The 20,123-nt window shown below is 33.0% G+C and overlaps 1 protein-coding gene across 1 annotated transcript in view; it reads left to right on the top strand.

Moving 5' to 3' along the window:
* Window positions 1–20,123, top strand: part of GPHN (gephyrin) — a 709,158-nt gene that overhangs the window by 309,717 nt on the left and 379,318 nt on the right. The window contains 1 exon segment of the mRNA XM_079127200.1: window positions 4,121–4,178. Coding sequence (XP_078983326.1) covers window positions 4,121–4,178 — 58 coding nt within the window.

Below are 20,123 nucleotides of genomic sequence, written 5' to 3'. Positions count from 1 at the left end.
AATCTCCAGAATCATTAGTCATTATGTGAACACAAATCCAAACCACAGTGAGATCCCACTTCACATACACTACTTGATCATTAAAATAACCACCATCAGCAAGGATGTGAAGAAATTGGACCCTCATATGTTGCTGGTGGGAATGTGAAAAATAGTTCCTCAAAAAGCTAAATATAGAATGACCAGGCAAGTCTACCTCCTTAGTCATATACCCAAAATAATTGAAAAGAGGGTCTCAAGTAGATATTTGTATGCCAGTGTTCACTGCAGCATTCTTCACAAGAGCCAAAAGAAAGAAAACAGCTCAAGCATCTTATCAACAGATATAGGTGAACATGTGGTAAAGACATGCAATGGAACATTATTCAGCCTTAAGGAAGGAATGAAGTTCTGCTGCATGCTAGAACATGCACAACCTATGCTTAGTGAAATAAGCCAGATATAATATGTAGCTGAAATGTTTAGCATAGGCAAATTCTTCAACCTAAAAGGTATATTAGAGGCTCCCAGGTGTGGCAGTGACGGGAAAGTGATTATATTGTTTTATATGTCTGTTTGTACATAGGTAGTAAATTCTGTTGATTGTTACAGCTTTGTAGTAACTTGAAATCAGAAAGTGGGAATCCTCCAACATCTTTTCAAGTTTGTTTTCTCTGTCCCTTGAATTTCCATTTAAGTTTAATGATTCTGTCATCAATCTTTGAATCTGAGTTCTTAAGCCCAGTTCTACCACTCCTAGATATGAGTCCTTTGAAAAATTACTGGTCTCATTTGTTTCATAATCATTATAGGTTATAAGAATTAAATGAGAAAATACATGTAAAACCTAACATAATACTTGGCACATATTAAATACTAAATACAGGTTGAGCATCTGTTATCTGAATTCTGAAAGGCTTCAAAATCTGAAACTCTTTGAGTACCAACATGATGCCACAAGTGGAAAAATTCATACCTGATTTCAATGTGATGATGGTTCATGGTCCAAATGCAAGTAAACTAAAAATAGTATATATTGGGTTATGTATATAAGGTATATGAAATATAAATGAATTTTGTGTTTAGAATTGTATCCATTCCACAAGATATTTCTATAGATATGTGCAAATAATCCCAAATACATATATATAGTGTATGTATATATATATACATACACTATATATAGTATATATACTATTTGTATAATACGTATTTGTACGTATTATTTGTACGTATGTATACTATTTGTATTATACGTATAATATACGTATACATATATATATACATACACTATATATATAGTATATATACTATTTGTAGTAGTATTTCTAGTATTATTACCACTACAATTCCAGTATATAATACCTTTTATGTGTTGACTAGAGTACATATAATATACGTATACATATATATATACATACACTATATATATAGTATATATACTATTTGTAGTAGTATTTCTAGTATTATTACCACTACAATTCCAGTATATAATACCTTTTATGTGTTGACTAGAGTATAATAAAATTCTACCTCCAGAGTGTATTCTTTCTTCATCAGTGAATGAACAGTGTAGTATAATGGAAAGAATGGTGAGGCATAATGTAATTTGGAGTCATTTTATGATCTAGATCTGAGTTCATAATTATTTAATACTGATAACATGTTAAATGTCTCTATTCAATAATACCATAAAAATGTCATTTTCATAAATCAGCTCAAAAGTCAAAACCCATAATTGGAAAATTTGCTACGATTTTGGTTATAGTCAGGGAATAGAAAAAAATGTGGTTGAAGTAAATGTATTCTTGAACAGTGTGTTTTTTAAAATATAAATTGCTTATGACTGAGTTATTTCTGACTTTTTTTTCCTAGATTGTTTTGTTCATTGGTTTTTTTTTTTTTTCCTGGTGTTTACACAAGCCTTCATTACCTTTCTCATGTCTGCATTTAATATAATATAAGAGCCCTCCACATTTACTGTTTTTAGCCACTTGATCACATAGTTATATAGTTATGTGATTACTTCATTATTATACTATTCATATGCGTATGTGTATGTCATATGTCCATTTTAACCAAATGGGAATATGTTAAGCCATATACATTACTTGTTCCACCTTTTTAACAGTCAAAACTTTTGTCATTGTTTTGAAGTTGATATCGGAATACTAATCTGGAAGCTTACCTTTCCAGCATCTTCCTGGAATTAGGTTCCAGGAAAGTCAGTATTTGTGTACTATTAATTAGTATTAACCAAAAGAACAGCACATTGTTTGTGGAAATAGAATCGAAGTTTATTATAGCAACTTTGTTTTGATTTTTGTTCCCTTAAGTAGCCACTTTCACCATGGCATCTTTGAATCATTATTTTACTAACAAATTGAAACCGTTTTCTATAATCTTTTATTTCATTTATGTAACACTTGTAGAACAATTTAATTAAAGCCACTTCATTTTTTAGTGGTAGGTATTTTTAAAAATTTTTTCTTTTGAAATAATTTCAAAATTTATGAATTGCAGATCTAGAAATTTCAGTAGTTTTTGTCCTAATGTTTTCACTGATATATACAAGCTTCTAGTTGAGTAATTTTTAATAACTGACAAAGACAGTGTTTTTAAATACTAATTTTGAAACTCTTACAAAAAGTTTTGTAACTTTTTCCTTTTAGTAACCGGTAATACTTCTCTTATTAGTTATCCTACCATGGTCTTATTTATATGGCCTTATATGAAGTAAATTAAGTTAAAATTCATTTGTTTCTATCATTCAGTCATGGCACTTTTAGTATAAGAAATAATTCTGTAGTCAAGGTCTAAACAAGTTTTATTAGCAAGAATAACAAGTACTAGAATTTCAATGAAAATCATTTTATTGAATTTATTTTTTAGTGGGAACCAGAGTGTTGTTATTAATTTACATTTGTATGAGGTAGTATCATAAGATTTTCTCATATATGATTCTCTTTTTTGATATTGAGGTAATTATAAATTCAGATGAGTAATCAGAAGGTTCCTTTGTAAACACTAAATTTGAGCAAAGGCAAGTCAATTATCTTGTATTTTAAGAGACTGGAACACCTGAAGGAGATACGATGGGAGCTCCAAATGCTCTGAATGTCATTTAAATTTTTTCTAGTAGCCACATTTTAAACTAAAAAGAAGCAGATGGAATTATTAGTTTTAATAATATATCTTATTTAATCCAGTATACCCAGAATGTTTTTACATATACCAGTATTTTCAAATTATTTTTATACTAAGTGTTCAAATTCTAAATATGTATTTTACATTTATGTATACATCTCTACTAACCACTTCACTTACTAATTACTTCAGTTACTTTTAAAAAATTGCTGAATATCTCCATGTCTCAATTTCCTCATTTTTACAATAGAGACAATTTCAAGAATAAATTAAATAGCATGTATAAGATGCCTGGCTTATGGTATAGTAGAAATCTTAGTCATTTTCTAAAAATTACTTCTAACATATAAACATAACATTAATGTCATCACCATCTCAGGGCAAAGAAAATATTTTAGGGATCAAAGTATTTTTGACCCCTAAATTCTTTTCTTGTTCCCTTTGACAGTGCAAGGTATACACATCTCACTGTTTAAGTTATTTTTAAAAAGAAGCAGAATCAATATTGGTTCATCAATTGTGACAAACATACAGTAATGGAAGATGTTAAGAACAAAAAACTGGGGCAAATGGGGGCATGAGAGACTATATCTCTACTTTCTGCTCAATTTTTATAAACCTAAAACTACTCTAAGAAGTACAGTTTAATTAAACAAACAAAAAGACAAACATGTCTCCTGTTGATTCCTGAAACATGTTAGTTGTGACTGAATCCATCAGTAAAAGTGCCAGCTTCAGCATTATCAAAACTATCAATAAGGGAAGTTTAGGGATTGATAAAAATTGAACATAATGTTTATCTTTCAGAAATCATTTTTTAGATACCTCTTTTAAACTAATAAATCAAAAACTTTCCCACAAAATGTTTTTCTCTCTGGTTATTGAGCTAGGCCTTCGGCAATTATTGGTTGCACTCTGATACTAGTGGTTTAAATCTTCCATATTTTTATACACTGTTGCTGGTTTTGAGAATATTTTCTTCTCCTAATTTCAGGTTGGGTGGGACTATATCAGCATACAAGATAGTACCAGATGAAATAGAAGAAATCAAGGTATAGTATGACACTTTTCACCTCTACAAAGGCTTAGTATCTTGTTGGGGAGGTGGGGAAAATCTTGTTTTTCTTATACATCATTGAATCTTTCAGTATGTTAGGGCACCATTAAATTCCCAGTTATTCTACTTGAATTAAAAATATATACATAATAAATAAATTATCAGATTTCATCTACCATTTCCAATGTATTTCTGAGAAAAATATTAGAAAAATCATAAAGGAAACCTTTTCTATGCAGTACTTTGAAAATCTACATAAGAAGCCTTATAAGCAGTAGTAGTATAAATGATAGATTGTCTTTTAAAAATCTTTTTGGAATTTCTTTTCCCTATATAAGCCTTTACCAATAATAAAATAATAGCAGTCTTTTAGTAAATATCTCCTAGTTCCTCTCAAAACACAAATGATAATTTCAATTAAAATTTGTTATAATAAATTAAGAATTGACCTCATTCTTTAAAAATTAGGTCATTACTATATTTTTGTCTCTTTTTACTAAATTCTATGAAATAGTAATCATCTAGCACAGCATGTTGCCCTTATCCAAATGCAGTTTACCATATATTGAGAACTGTACTTCCTGTTTCATATATGAAATTTAATAATTGAATAGCAGTAATCAGAGATAAACAATACTGGGTAAGTTGTTAGTAATCATGTATAAAGATTTTAATAATCATGCTTAATTCAATTAAACTTTTCAATATCAAATTCTAACATTAAACCAGTTTCAAGAGACTCATTCCAACTTCATATAAATTCATATAGTTGGAGCAACCAGCTGTGAGGAACCTCGGTTCTAATTCACATTCCTATTTTACAGATTTAGAAATGCAAATACATAAAGATGAACTTGGAATTATTTATTTGATATTTAATAATTATTTCAGAAATTATAATTAAGTGTTGTTAAAGATGAGAGTAACATTACTGTATTACTTCTTGATGTGTTCTTTATAATGATTCAAAAAATGTTTAACTCCAGAAAGTTTAATCTTTGTGTACAGAAAGAAAGAGAAATCGAGGGGGGAGGTATTAGGCAACATTTATATAAAGGAAATAAAGTTGGAATTCATTTATCTTAAAGGGGTTCTGTCTTATAATACAATTAAAATAGGTTAAGTGATAAAGGTAAACAAAGAATCTGGCTATTTCAGAAGGTGATCAGCAAAAACTCGTTCCAAGAGGTAAACTTTGGGGACAGGAATATAGCAGTAGAACACTTGCCTAGCATACGTGAGGCCCTGTGTTCAATCCCCAGTAGTTGGAGGGGAGCTGGGAGAGACAGGCAGAGACATTTATGAGAACATAAATATGAGATACTATGGCTTCAGATTGAATGATATAAAATAAATTCTGGTGAAATACAGGGCTAGAGGTGATTTTATGTCATGTTAAGAAGTTTGAATTTTATCCTGAAAACCTAAGGTACAATTATGTGAGTTTAGGGAAAAAAGTAACATAATTAGTTTGATAATTTCTTAAAACTTTTCTATGATGATTAAGAAATACTTTCAACAAAGAAGATGTTCTGATTAGAAGGAAGGAAACCAGATTTTAGGAATGTAGATGTGAAATGATTAATATCTGTACAAAAACTGTGACAGTGATGCTTGAGGGAAATACAAAAGGATGCAAAAATTATTATTTAGGTCAAGTGTCATGGTGCTCCCCTATAATCCTAGCTACTCAGACATTGAGACAGGAAGATCACAAAATCAAGACCAGCCTAGGCAAGTTTGCAAGTCCATCTCAAAATGAAAAGGACTGGGAATGTATCTCAGTGGTAGAATGCAGAAAGATCACAGGTTTGAGGCCAGCCTGGGCTACCAAGATGAGATATAACACCATTAATTGATGGATAAAGCACATTATACATCATCAGAAATCATATTTTTAAAGGAATTTTTTGAGAGATAACTCATAACTATAGATTTTTTAAGAAAACATAATGAAAGATTTCTCTTTTAGTGAAAAGTCATATTTAAAAGTTAAGCAGCATTTCTGCAAATTAATTAAACTAAACTAATTAAACTAACATATTAATTCTCTGGTTTTAGGGTGGGTGTGCACCAGGGCTACATCTTCAAGTTGGCTTTTATTCCTTCATATAACTGTTACATGTGATTCTATTCAATAGCATGACCTCAGCTGATTTTTGTGTGATTACAAATGCCAGTATCAATCACTGGATTGTATCTCTCTTGTGAGTTTCAGCCTGATTTATCTAATGATTTAGTGAATATTTGGTTATCTGAAAGGGACCTCAAATTCACTAGAACTAAAACTTACCCTCTTTAAAAGTATTCCTTCTCCTGTGTCCTCTTTATTAGCATTCTGTATACTCAGATTTCCCACACTAGAAACCTGAGTAACTTTCTCATTTTCTAAATACCTTAACAAATCAAATACTATTAATTCTACTTTCTTAAATTACACACACACAGACACAAATACAGACACACACACAATAACTTCAGAAAGTTTGATCCTTGAAGCATACAAAATATAGAATCAATCTTATTTTAAAAAATATTGAAAGAAAAACTGTTACACATATTTTGTCAACATTTGATGGCAGCATTAGTATTTTCAGATCTAATCTTTTTTTGTCTCAAGAAAATGGAAACACAGATGAAATGTTGAGTGTAGTTGGAAAATATCTGAATAATCTTGTTATATAAATAACACAATTGAATTTTAACTTTGATTTGCTTTGTATAATAATACCATGTTTAAATAAATGTATGTTTGTATCTTTATTAGGGTAGTATGATTGATTAATGAAATATAACTCAATTTTTGTCAGAGGTGGTAGTCTTTTACAATATTTTTAACTGCGGAAACCATTATTTAGTTCATATATGGCTTATGTACTAATTGTTCCAGATAATATTATAATAAGTTTACCAAATTTCAAAAGTTAAAAGACTTCCAGTGCCAGCTGTAATGGGGTAGCCTTATTCCTCCATATGCATTTTTTTGTATCAGGAATCTAAAATGTCCTGGACATTATCAAATAAACCTAGAGAAACTCTAAGAGGTGGAAAGAAAATAGCAGACTGTTCAGGAACCTGAAGACTTAAGAAATGACATGGCAGTGAGTTCCTCGGGTTTCCTTACTGTCTCCCATATATTCTGGTCAGGGTACTGAAGAAGGCTTCAACCTGGAACCACCAACAGGCATAGACAAAAAAATGCTCCAAAGCCTCTTTATCTAGCCAAATGACCAAGACATAAGACACCTAACAGAATAGAAAAACTTCTCAGCAGTGTTCACCCTACTCTATCCAAACATTAATCGTGAAACTACTTTTCTCACAGATTTAGCAGAGCCAGTCAGAAAGCTGATCTTCTGCCTTACCACCTGCCATCCCCTGAAGCAGGTTACGGGTTTCTTTATCCTTTCCTTGTGATGTTAGGGAGCTATTTTTTCATCTTCCACCTGGAATAACAGTTGTCACACTGACTCTCTGGCCAGAATATTGTAGGCAGTGCTGAACAAGAGTTGATCTTCCGTCACCACCCCAACAGAAATAGGATATGCTCTGTTTCCCTCAGCCAGGTAGTGTCAGTGGTGTCCAGTGATCAACAGAGCCTCTACCCCCACTATTATGGTTTTAATATGTTCCCAAAAAATTATGTGCTAGAAACTTAATCTCCAATAATCAGTGTTGGTGATAGAACCTGATAAGAGGTCATGAGGTCTCCCCATGTATGAGTGGATTAATGTCAATTATAATATAGCTGGAAGCTATAAGTTCTATTTCTTGCCCCTGCCTCTTTCTCTTGGCCCACATGTGGGCTTGTGTGCTATTTTGCGCTTCTACCATGTGATGATGCCACATATGGATCCTAGATATTGGGTTTTCCAATCTTAATGACTGTGGGAAATAAACCTCTGTCTCTTATTAAATTTCTAGTCTCAGGTACTCTGGTATAGCAACACTAAGCAGATGAAAACACCCAAAAGACAGAAACAAGGCTAAACAAGACAGTGCAAGGTGGAGTCAGACACTGCAATTCCATTTTCCCTTTCCTGTGTCGGAGACACCTAGCAGGGAGATAAGCCTTCGCCCTCACTACAAGAAGCCTGGATAAGGTGGGGCCAGTTGGCAGTCTACTCACAGTATGAGTCAACCATTTATTCTTCCCCATCATTGGTGTCAGCATCCACCCCTACTTTAGTATCAACAATGGAGCAAGGTGATGCCCACTTTCACCAGAAGATTCTTAGCAGGCCAGGAAGGGACTTGACCTTCCACCTCCTACCTTCAATGGGCAGTATGAATCAGTGCTTCAGTTTTGCCAAGGTGATCAGTGAAGCCATCAAGAAGCTGAACATAAAACCCACTCCACAATATAGCAGACATTTGATTAAAAAGAAGGTAAAGTAGTCTCAGAATATACAAATCCCAAACATCCTGGTAAAATAAAAAAAAATTGCTCATCATACCAAGAACAGGCAAATCACAACTTGAATATGAAAAAATGGTCAATAGACATTAACACAAAGATTAAGCAAGTGTTGAAATTGACAAGTATTTTAAACCAGTTACCATAAAAATACTTCAACAAGCAATTGAGTTCTCTTAAAACAAATGAAAAAACAGGAAATCTTGATGACACAATTATAAAAAATGGCAATTACAGGACTAAAAAATATAATCACCAATATGAAAACTCACAGAGCAGAAACAGAAAAAAGTAACACATTTTTCAAATGGTAGAATAAAAAACTATCAACCACAAATTCTATATGCCTTGAAATTATCCTTCAGGGGCGAATAGGAAGTGAAGCCATGTTCAAACAAAATAAAACTAAAAGACTTTGCCTAGATCACTTACCCTGAAAAAATGACTAAAGTATCTAAAGTGAAAGGAAATAACAGAATAAGCCATGAAATTTCAGAGAGAAAAGAATAGAATGGGTCAAAAGTATTTGCTCATAATTTTTTAAAATCATATTTGAAGTTCTAATATATCAAACATTATAATACTGTATGATGTGGTATTCAGTGTATGTGGAGTAAATACTTAACACAATCATATTTAAAATGTGGAAGGGTAAAAGTACCTTATCTTTTACCCTTAAAAGGTAAATAAGATTTGTATGTTGTACTTGAAATGGTGAAATTACAATATCAGTACCCTTAAGTTATAACTGTATATGGTAATATCCAGAGAAAACCACTAGAAAAATTATACAAATCAATATATAAGTAAAGATGGAATCTTAATATATGTTCAAGTTATCCTCAGTAAGGTAAGCATATAAATAAACAGAAACAAGAAACAGACTCAAGTGGAAAAATGGAAAGAAAATGTCACAATTAAACCCTAAAATATCAATAATTACCCTAAATGTACATAATCCAAATATGACCGCTTGACATAATGTGGGTTTTCTTAATAATCCAAGAAATGCCATTTTCAAAACTTAGTTCAAAGACAATGACACATGTAGGATGAAAATGAAAGGATAGAAAAAGATATACCATGTATACATTGATTTATTTTTAAAGACAAGCATGAGTATCTATATTAATGTCACACCAAGAAGGCTTCAGAACAAAGATTACTCGAGTCAGTAGGGAAGTTCTGTTATGCAAAAGGTTCAGTCCACTAGAAAAAACAGTAATCTTTCAAGTGTATGTACCAAATATTGACATATGCAGAAAACATAAAATTAAACAATACATTTTTTCATCCATTTATGAGACATTTACCAAGAAAGACCATATCCTAGGCTATAAGACCAAACAAATTTTTTTAAAAATTTTTAATTGTAGGTAGACATAATATCTTTATTTTATTCATTTTATGTGGTGCTGATGATGGAACCCAGTGCCTCACACATGCGAGGAAGGCGCTCTATCACTGAGCCATGATCCCAGACCCACAACAAATATTTTAAAGTGAAAATTATATATAGTATGTCCTTAGACCATAATGGAACCAAACTAGTAATGAATAACAAAAAATAAAAGGAAAACTTCTAACCTATGGGAATTAGAAGTCTGATTGCTGTAAATAATCCATAGATTAAAGAGGACATCTCAAATTAAATTTTAAAAATTCATATAACCAAATGAAAATGAAAATACAACTAATTAAAACATCTGGAAAGCAACTAAAATAGGGCTGGGAGGACAATTTATAATACTAAATGCTTACATGCAAGAAGTATAAAGTTCTCATATCAATAACCTAAATTTATGCCTCAGGAAACCTGAAAGAAGAGCAAAATATACTTAATGTAAGCAGAAGGAAAATAATAATGTAAGAATTGAAATCAATGAAATTCAAAACAGGAAAACAATAGGGAAAAATCCATGTTTAAAAAAAGGCTATAAAAATAAACACTTGACAACACCAATAAACGGGGTGCTAGACTAACAGAAATAAAGAGAAGACTCAATCATCTATGTCAGGAATGAAGAAAATTACCAAAACTGAAATGGAGCAAACTATTAAAGGGATAATTAGAGAATACTATAACATATCATAAATTAAATTTAGAAAAATGGACAGTTTATAAGTATTAATAAGTCAGCTTATCTAGTTTGTACAATATAACACCAATACCCAAAAAATTAATTGAATTTTCATGTACTACCAATGAACACTTGGAAACTGATATTAAAACTTACACAATTTATAATTTCTCCAGAGAAAATTAAATGCCAAGATACCTTAAAAGCATACTTTATCTGTATGCTGAAAACTACAAAATGCCAAAGAAATTAGATACCTAAAGATAGGGAAAGACATACTATGTCCAGAGACTGAAAGATTCATATAGTAATGATGTCAGTTTTACCCTAATTGGGTAAGTTTAATATAGTTCCTATCAAAACCCCAGCAAGGTGTTCTATAGACATACACTTCTATTAATTTGTTCTAACATTATACGTAAAGGTATAAAACCTAGAACAGCTAAGAGAGCTTGGGGGAAAACAGCGGAAAGATTAGCTTTACCCAATGATGAGGTTTATCAAGTAGCTCCAGTACTCAAGACAGTGTAGTATTGGCAGAGAGAAAGACACAGATCAGAGGGACAGAATAGAGAATCCATAAGTAGGCTCACACAAATATGTTCCACTGATTTTTTTTCTTTTTAAAAGTATATTTAATAGTGCATCATAGTTATACATAATAGTGGGATTCATTTTGACATACTTATAAATGCATACAGCATAGTTTGCTCCATTCCTGTTCTCAGTAATTCCCCTTTTGGTCTTTTCCTTCCTCTGATCCCCTTCCTCTATTCTTTTTCCTTTTATTGATTGATGTTGAATTGGTACATTACAATTGTATATAAAAGTGGAATTCATTGCATTGTGATATATTCATACATGCACATAGCGTACTTTGCTTAACTTCACTCCCTTTCTCTTCCCTCCCACCTTCCCCTTAGTGCCCTCCTTCTACTCTCTGCTCTCGCTTTTATTTTCAAGAGATTCCCTTTTTTATAACTTTTTTACCTCTCTAGTTTCCACATGTGAGAGAAAACATTTAACCCTTGACTTTTTGAGTCTGGCTTAGCATGTTGTTCTCCAATTCCATCCATTTACCAGCAAATGACATTATTTGTTTCTTTATGGATGAGTAGAGCTCTACTGTATGTATACACCCACTTTGCTTTATTAATTCATCTGTCGACAGATACCGAGGCTGGTTCCATAACTTGGCTACTGTGAATTGTATTGGTATACATGTATCACTATAGTATGTTGATTTTAGCTCTTTTGACTAAATACCAAAGTGTGGGATAGCTGGATCATATGGTGGTCTATTCATAATCTTTTGAGGAATCTCCATACTGTTTTCCAAAGTGGTTGTACTAATTTTCACTCTTACCAAGAATGTATAAGTGTACCTCTTCCCAACATCCTTTCTAACAGTTGTTGTTATTTGTATTCTTGATGATGGCCGTTCTAACTGGGATAAGATGAAATCTTACTGTTTTTTTTATTTGCATCTACCTGACTATAAGGATGTTGAATATTTTTTGATATATTTGTTGGTCATTTGTATTTCTTTTTTTTTTTTTTTTTGAGAAGTAACTATTTAGTTCTTTTGCCTATTTTTGAGCAGATTATTAGTTGGGTTTTGTTTGGTGTTCAGTTTTTCAAGTTCTTTACATATTCTGGATATTAATCAGAAGTGTAGCTGGCAAAGATTTTCTCCCATAATGTAGATTCCTTTCATGCTCCTAATTGTTTCCTTTTCTGTGTAGAAACTCTTTAATACTGTCTCACTTACTGATTGCTATTTTTTATTTCCTGAGCTTTAGAAGTCTTATTAAGGAGGTCAATGCCTGTACCAATATATTATGGTGTTGCCCTGTTTTCATCTAACAGTTTCAGTGTTTCTCTTCTTTGATTCACTTTGAGTTGATTTTTGTACAGGGTGACAGGTAGTGATCTAGTTTCATTCTTCTACATATGGATATTCAGTTTTCCCAGTTCCATTTATTTAAAAGGTTGTTTTTTCTCTAATTTATGTTTCTGGTACTTTTGTCAAGGATCAGGTGACTGGATCTGTGTGTATTTATCTGTGTCTTCTATTGACCATTATGTTTACTGTGTGTGTGTGTGTGTGTGTGTGTGTGTGTGTGTGTGTGTGTGTGTGTGTCCGTATGTGTGTGTCATGCTGGGATTGAACCTAGGACCTTGTGCATGCAAGGCAAGCACTCTGCCAACTGAGCTATATCCCATACCCTTTATGGCTGTTTTTGTGCCAATGGCATGATGTTTTTTCTTCCATACCTCTGTAGTATAATTTTAGATCACGTGTCCTGATGCCATGATGTTTTTTCTTCCATACCTCTGTAGTATAATTTTAGATCACGTGTCGTGATGCCTTTGAACTTGCTCTTATTGCTCAGGATTATTTTGGGTATTCTGGGTCTTTATTCTTCCATATGAATTTTAGGGCTTTTTTCTAGTTCTGTAAAAATGTTATTGGCATTTTGACATGGATTGCATTGAAACTATAGATCACTTTTGGTAGATTGACATTTTGACAATATTCTGCCTAGCATGAGTGTGGTAGCTCTTTCTATCCTTTAAGGTCCTTTTCCATTTTTTTCTTCAGTTCAACTGATCTTTAATAAAGCTACAATAGTAATTCAGTAAATAGAGGCCTTTTCGAAAGGTGGTGCTGGAGCAATTGAACATCCATAGACAAAATAAAACAACAAAAATTCTTGAGCATAAACCTTGCACCCTATACAAAAATTAACCCCAAATTAATAATAGATTCAAATACACAACTATAAAAAACTAATATAAGAAAAATATCAAAAAAAATAAAAAATAAAAGAGAAAAAAAAAAAAAAAAAAAAAGAAAAATATCAACAGGACCTAGCCACTCGGTAAACAGTTCTTAGACTCAGCACCAAAAACATAATCCCTACATTGAAAATTTTACATATTGAAGCACATCAACATTTAAAAATTTTGCAATGCAAAAGAACCTGTGAGAAAATGAAAGGACAAGAGTGTATCCTGGCATATACTATTTACAAGCCTCATGTCTTACAAAGGTCTTTTTATCTAGAATATATAAGGAGCTCTTTTTTAAAAATATTTAGTTCTTGATTTTTAGTAACTTTATTTAGTAACTTTATTCACTTATAAGCAGTGCTGAGAATTGAACACAGTGCCTTACATATGCTAGGCAAGCACTCTACCACTGAGCCACAAGCCCAGTCACTAAAAGGAACTCTTATATTAAACTTTGCAGTAATAAAATAATTAGAAAATAAAATAATTAAACATTTCACTGAAGAGGATAGACAGATGGCAAAAAAGCACATAAAGATTTTTTTTTATTGTAAACAAATGGGATACATGTTGTTTGTCTGTACAGGGGTTAAAGGCATACCATTTGTATAATCATAAATTTACATATGGTAATGTTGTTTGATTCATTCTATTATTTTTTCCCTTCTCCCCCACCCCTCCCACCCCTCTTTTCCCTCTATACAGTCCTTCCTTCCTCCATTCTTGCCCCCTCCCTAACCCTAACCCTAACCCTAACACTAACCCTTCCCACCCCCCCTTATGTGTCATCATCCACTTATCAGCGAGATCATTCGTCATCTAGTTTTTTGAGACTGGCTTATCTCACTTAGCATGATATTCTCCAATTTCATCCATTTGCCTGCAAATGCCATAATTTTATCATTCTTTATGGCAGAGTAATATTCCATTGTATATATATACCACAGTTTCTTTATCCATTCATCAATTGAAGGGCATCTAGGTTGGTTCCACAGTCTGGCTATTGTGAATTGAGCAGCGATGAACATTGATGTGGCTGTATCTCTGTAGTATGCTGATTTTAAGTCCTTTGGGTATAGGCCGAGGAGTGGGATAGCTGGGTCAAATGGTGGTTCCATTCCAAGTTTTCTAAGGAATCTCCACACTGCTTTCCAGAGTGGCTGCACTAAGTTGGAGCCCCACCAGCAATGTACGAGTGTACCTTTCTCCCCACATCCTCGCCAACACCTGTTGTTGCTTGTATTTTTGATAATCGCCATTCTAATTGGGGTGAGATGAAATCTTAGGGTAGTTTTGATTTGCATTTCTCTTATTACTAGAGACGTTGAACATTTTTTCATATATCTGTTGATTGCTTGTACATCTTCTTCTGTGAAGTGTCTGTTCATTTCCTTAGCCCATTTGTTGATTGGATTATTTGTATTCTTGGTGTAGAGTTTTTTGAGTTCTTTATAGATTCTGGAAATTAGCGCTCTATCTGAAGTATGAGTGGCAAAGATATTCTCCCACTCTGTAGGCTCTCTCTTCACATTACTGATAGTTTCCTTTGCTGAGAGAAAGCTTTTTAGTTTGAATCTATCCCAGTTGTTGATTCTTGCTTTTATTTCTTGTGCTATGGGAGTCCTGTTAAGAAAGTCTGATCCTAAGCCAACAAGTTGAAGATTTGGACCTACTTTTTCTTCTATAAGATGCAGGGTCTCTGGTCTGATTCCGAGGTCCTTGATCCATTTGAGTTGAGTTTCGTGCATGGTGAGAGATATGGGTTTAGTTTCACTCTGTTGCATATGGATTTCCAATTCTCCCAGCACCATTTGTTGAAGAGGCTATCTTTTCTCCATTGCATATTTTTGGCACCTTTGTCTAGTATGAGAAAATTGTATTTATTTGGGTTTGTGTCCATGTCCTCTATTCTGTACCATTGATCTACCTGTCTATTTTGGTACCAATACCATGCCGTCTTTGTTACTATTGCTTTGTAGTAAAGTTGCTATTAGGGAAACACAAATCAAAATCATGAGATTTACTACACACTTACCAGAATGGCTAAAGTTAAAAATAATGATAACACTACATGCTATAAGGGACATGGAGAACCTGGACACTCAATATATTAACGACAGGAAATAAAATGATACAGCCACAGTGCAAAAGAGTATGTCAGTTCCTTATAAAGCTAACTATGCACTAGCACAAGTGCACTGTTTAGCAATTGTTCCAGAGAAATGGAAACTATGTTTGCACACAAATTTGTACGTGATTATTTCCTTGTGGCTTTAGTCAGAATAAACAAGACCAGGAACCCACGTAAACGTCCTTCAATGTTGAATGATTAAACAAAGTGTCATTACATCTACATTATGGAATAGTATTGAGTGATCCAAAGGAAAAATAATGAACTATTGGTGGACCTTGAGGAACAAACTGAATGAAGAAATAAAACCTATCTTAAAAGATTACAAAGTATACTATTCATTTGTATGATATTCTCAAAATGACAGAATTCTAGACATGAAAAATAGACTAGTGGAGCAGAGGATTAGGGAGGGGAAATAGGAAGGAAGGTTGTTGTGTATATAGAAGGGTAGCACAAAGGATATTTGTGAGGGAACTGTTATGTATCTTAACTGTGGTAGGGTTCACACAAATCTACATGTGTAATAAAATAGCATAGAAATAAATACACAAATGAATGCATGTAAAATTGTTGTAATTTAATTTAAATAAGATTGGAAGATTTTGTTACTGTCACATTTTTTGGCTTACAATACTGTGTTGTGGTTATGCAGGTTATTACCATTGGAGAAAACTGGTTGAAGAGTAGGTATATGGCTTCTCTGTCTTATTTTTTACAACTACCTGAGAATATCTATCTAAAAATAAAAAGGTTTTCCTTTGCTGAGAGAATGCTTTTTAGTTTGAATCTATCCCAGTTATTGATTCTTGCTTTTATTTTTTGTGCTATGGGAGTCCTGTTAAGGAAGTTTGATCCTAAGCTGACATGTTGAAGATTTGGACCTACTTTTTCTTCTATAAGATGAAGGGTCTCTGCTCTGATTCCGAGGTCCTTGATCCATTTTGGGTTGAGTTTTGTGCAGGGTGAGAAATAGGGGTTTAGTTTCATTCTGGTGCGTATGGATTTCCAGTTTTCCCAGCACCATTTTGTTGAAGAGGCTATCTTTTCTCCATTGCATATTTTTGGCACCTTTGTCTAGTAGGAGAAAATTGTAATTATTTGGGTTTGTGTCCGTATCCTCTATTCTGTACCATTGATCTACCTGTACATTTTGTTACCAATACCATGCCGTTTTTGTTACTATTGCTTTGTAGTAGAGTTGAAGATCTGGTATTGAAATACCCCCTACTTCACTCTTCCTGCTAAGGATTACTTTTGCTATTCTGGGTTTCTTATTCTTCCAGATTAATTTCATAATTGCTTGCTCTATTTCTGTAAGGTACATCATTGAGATTTTAATGGGAATTGCATTGACTCTGTATAGCACTTTTGGTAGTATGGCCATTTTGACAATATTAATTCTTCCTATCCAAGAACATAGGAGATCTTTCCATCTTCTAAGGTTTTCTTTAATTTCTTTCTTTAGTGTTCTGTAGTTCTCATTGTAGAGGTGTTTCACCTCTTTTGTTAGATTGATTCCCAAGTATTTTATTTTTTTCAATGCTATTGTGAATGGGGTAGTTTTCCTAACTTCTCTTTCTGAAGATTCATCACTTATGTATAAAAATGCATTGGATTTATGAGCATTGATCTTATATTCTGGTACTTTACTGAATTCACTTAGGAGTTCTAAAAGTTTTCTGGTGAAATTTCCTGGTTCCTCTAAATATGTAATCATGACATCAGCAAATAGCAATAGTTCTTCTTTTCCTATTCGTATCCCTTTAGTTTCCTTGGTCTGTCTAATTGCTCTGGCGAGTTTCGAGGACAATGTTGAATAGAAGTGGTGAAAGAGGGCATCCCTGCCTTGTTCCAGTTTTTAGGGGGAATTCTTTCAGTTTTTTACCATTTAGAATGATATTGGCCATGGGCTTAGCATAGATGGCCTTTACAATGTTGAGGAATGTTCCCACTATCCCTATTTTTTCTAGTGTTTTGAGCATGAAGGGATGCTGTATTTTATCAAATGCTTTTTCTGCATCTATCCCAATAATCATGTGATTCTTGACTTTAAGTCTGTTGATATGATGAATTACATTTATTAATTTCCAGATGTTTAACCAACCTTGCATCCCTGGGATAAAACCCACTTGATTGTGGTGCACTATCTTTTTAATATATTTTTGTATGCGATTTGCTAAAATTTTGTTGAGAATTTTTGTGTCGATGTTATTAAAGATATTGGTCTGAAATTTTCTTTCCCCAATGTGTCTCTGTCTGGTTTAGGTATCAGGGTAATATTGGCTTCATAGAATGAGTTTGGGAGGGTTCCCTCCTCTTCTATTTTATGGAATACTTTCTGAAGTATTGGAATGAGCTCTTCTTTAAAGGTTTTGTAGAACTCAGCTGAGAACCCATCTGGTCCCGGACTTTTCTTTGTTGGTAGGCCTTTGATGACTTCTATTTCATTACTTGAAATTGATCAATTTAAATTGTGTATGTCCTCCTGGTTCAGTTCAGGTAATTCATATGTCTCTAGAAACTTGTTCATGTGTTCGAGATTTTCTATTTTGTTGGAGTATAGATTTCCAAAATAGCTTCTAATTATATTTTGTATTTCACTCATGTCTGTTGTGATATTTCCTTGTTCAGTCCGAAGTTTAGTAATTTGAGTTTTCTCTCTCCTTCTCTTTGTTAGTGTGGCTAAGTGTTTATCAATTTTGTTTATTTTATCAAAGAACCAACTATTTATTTTGTCAATTTTTTCAATTGTTTCTTTTGTTTCAGTTTCATTGATTTCAGCTCTGATTTTAACTATTTCCTGTCTTCTTCTACTTTTGGTGTTGCTCTGTTCTTCTTTTCTAGGGCTTTGAGCTGTAGTGTTAGGTCGTTTATTTGTTGATTTTTTTCTTCTTTTATTGAATGCACTCCATGATATAAATTTTCCTCTAAGTACTGCTTTCATAGTGTCCCAGAGATTTTGATATGATGTTTCTTTGTTCTCATTTACCTCTAAGAATTATTTAATTTCCTTCCTGATATCTTCTGTTATCCATTCACCATACAATAGCGTATTATTCAATCTCCAGGTGTTGGAGTAGTTTCTGTTTTTAACTCTGTCATTTATTTCTAATTTCAATCCATTATGATCTGATAGAATACAAGGCAGTATCTCTATCTTCTTGTACTTGCTAACATTAGCGTTGTGTCATAAAATATGGTCTATTTTAGAGAAGAATCTATGTGCTGCTGAGAAGAAAGTGTATTCGATCTTTCTTGGATGGTATAGTCTATAAATGTTCATTGTCTAAATTATTGATTGTGTTATTGAGATCTGTGGTTTCTTTGTTCAATTATTGTTTGGAGGATCTGTCCAGTAGTGAGAGAGGTGTGTTAAAATCACCTAGTATTATTGTGTCGTGGTCTATTTGATTTCTGGAATTGAGAAGGATTTGTTTGACGTATATGGATGAGCCACTGTTTGGGGCATAGATATTTATGATTGTTATGTCTTGCTGATTTATGCTTCCCTTAAGCAGTATGAAATGTCCTTCTTTATCCCTTCTGACTAACTGTGGCTTGAAGTCCACATTATCTGATATGAGGATGGATACTCTGGCTTTTTTGCTGAGTCCCTGTGCATGGTATGTTTTTTCCCATCCTTTCACCTTTAGTCTGTGGGTATCTCTTTCTATGAGATGAGTCTCTTGCAGGCAGCAAATTGTTGGATCTTTCTTTTTAATCCAATCTGCCAACTTTGTGTCTTTTGATTGATGAGTTCAGGCCATTAACATTCAGGGTTATTATTGAGATATGATTTGTATTCCCAGTCATTTGGCTCTTTTTTGTTTTGTTTTGTTTTTGACACGACTTGGTTTCTCCTTTATTTTTCTGTTCCTTTAGGATATTTCTTCCCTTTGCTGATTAACATCGTTGTTTTTCATCTCTTCCTCATGGAATATTTTGCTGAGACTGTTCTTTAATGCCAGCTTTCTTTTTGTAAATTCTTTTAGCTTTTGTTTTTCGTAGAAGGATTTTATTTCTTCGTCAAATCTGAAGGTAAGTTTTGCTGGGTATAAGATTCTTGGTTGGCATCCGTTTTCTTTCAGGACTTGAAAAATGTTGTTCCAGGCCCTTCTAGCTTTTAGGGTCTGAATTGAAAAATCTGCTGATATTCGTATTGGTTTCCTCCTGCATTTAATTTGATTCTTTTCTCTCACAGCCTTTAAAATTCTGTCTTTATTTTTTACGTTAGGTGTTTTCATTATAATGTGCCTTGGTGTGGGCTGTTGTAATTTTGTGTATATGGAGTCCTATAAGCCTCTGGAACTTAATTTTCCATTTCATTCTTCAGATTTGGGAAATTTTCTGATGTTATTTCATTGAATAGATTGTTCACTCCTTTGGTTTGTATCTCTGTGCCTTCCTCAATTCTAATAATTCTTAAATTTGGCCTTTTCATGATATCCCATAATTCTTGTAGATTCTGTTCCATGATTTCTTACCATCTTCTCTGTTTGGTCAACTTTGTTT

This window comes from Sciurus vulgaris (assembly GCF_902686455.1).
Source record: "Sciurus vulgaris genome assembly, chromosome: 2".
Classification (NCBI taxonomy): domain Eukaryota; kingdom Metazoa; phylum Chordata; class Mammalia; order Rodentia; family Sciuridae; genus Sciurus; species Sciurus vulgaris.
The sequence above is the reverse complement of the archived record's forward strand: the minus strand, read 5'-3'. Positions and strand labels throughout refer to the sequence as shown.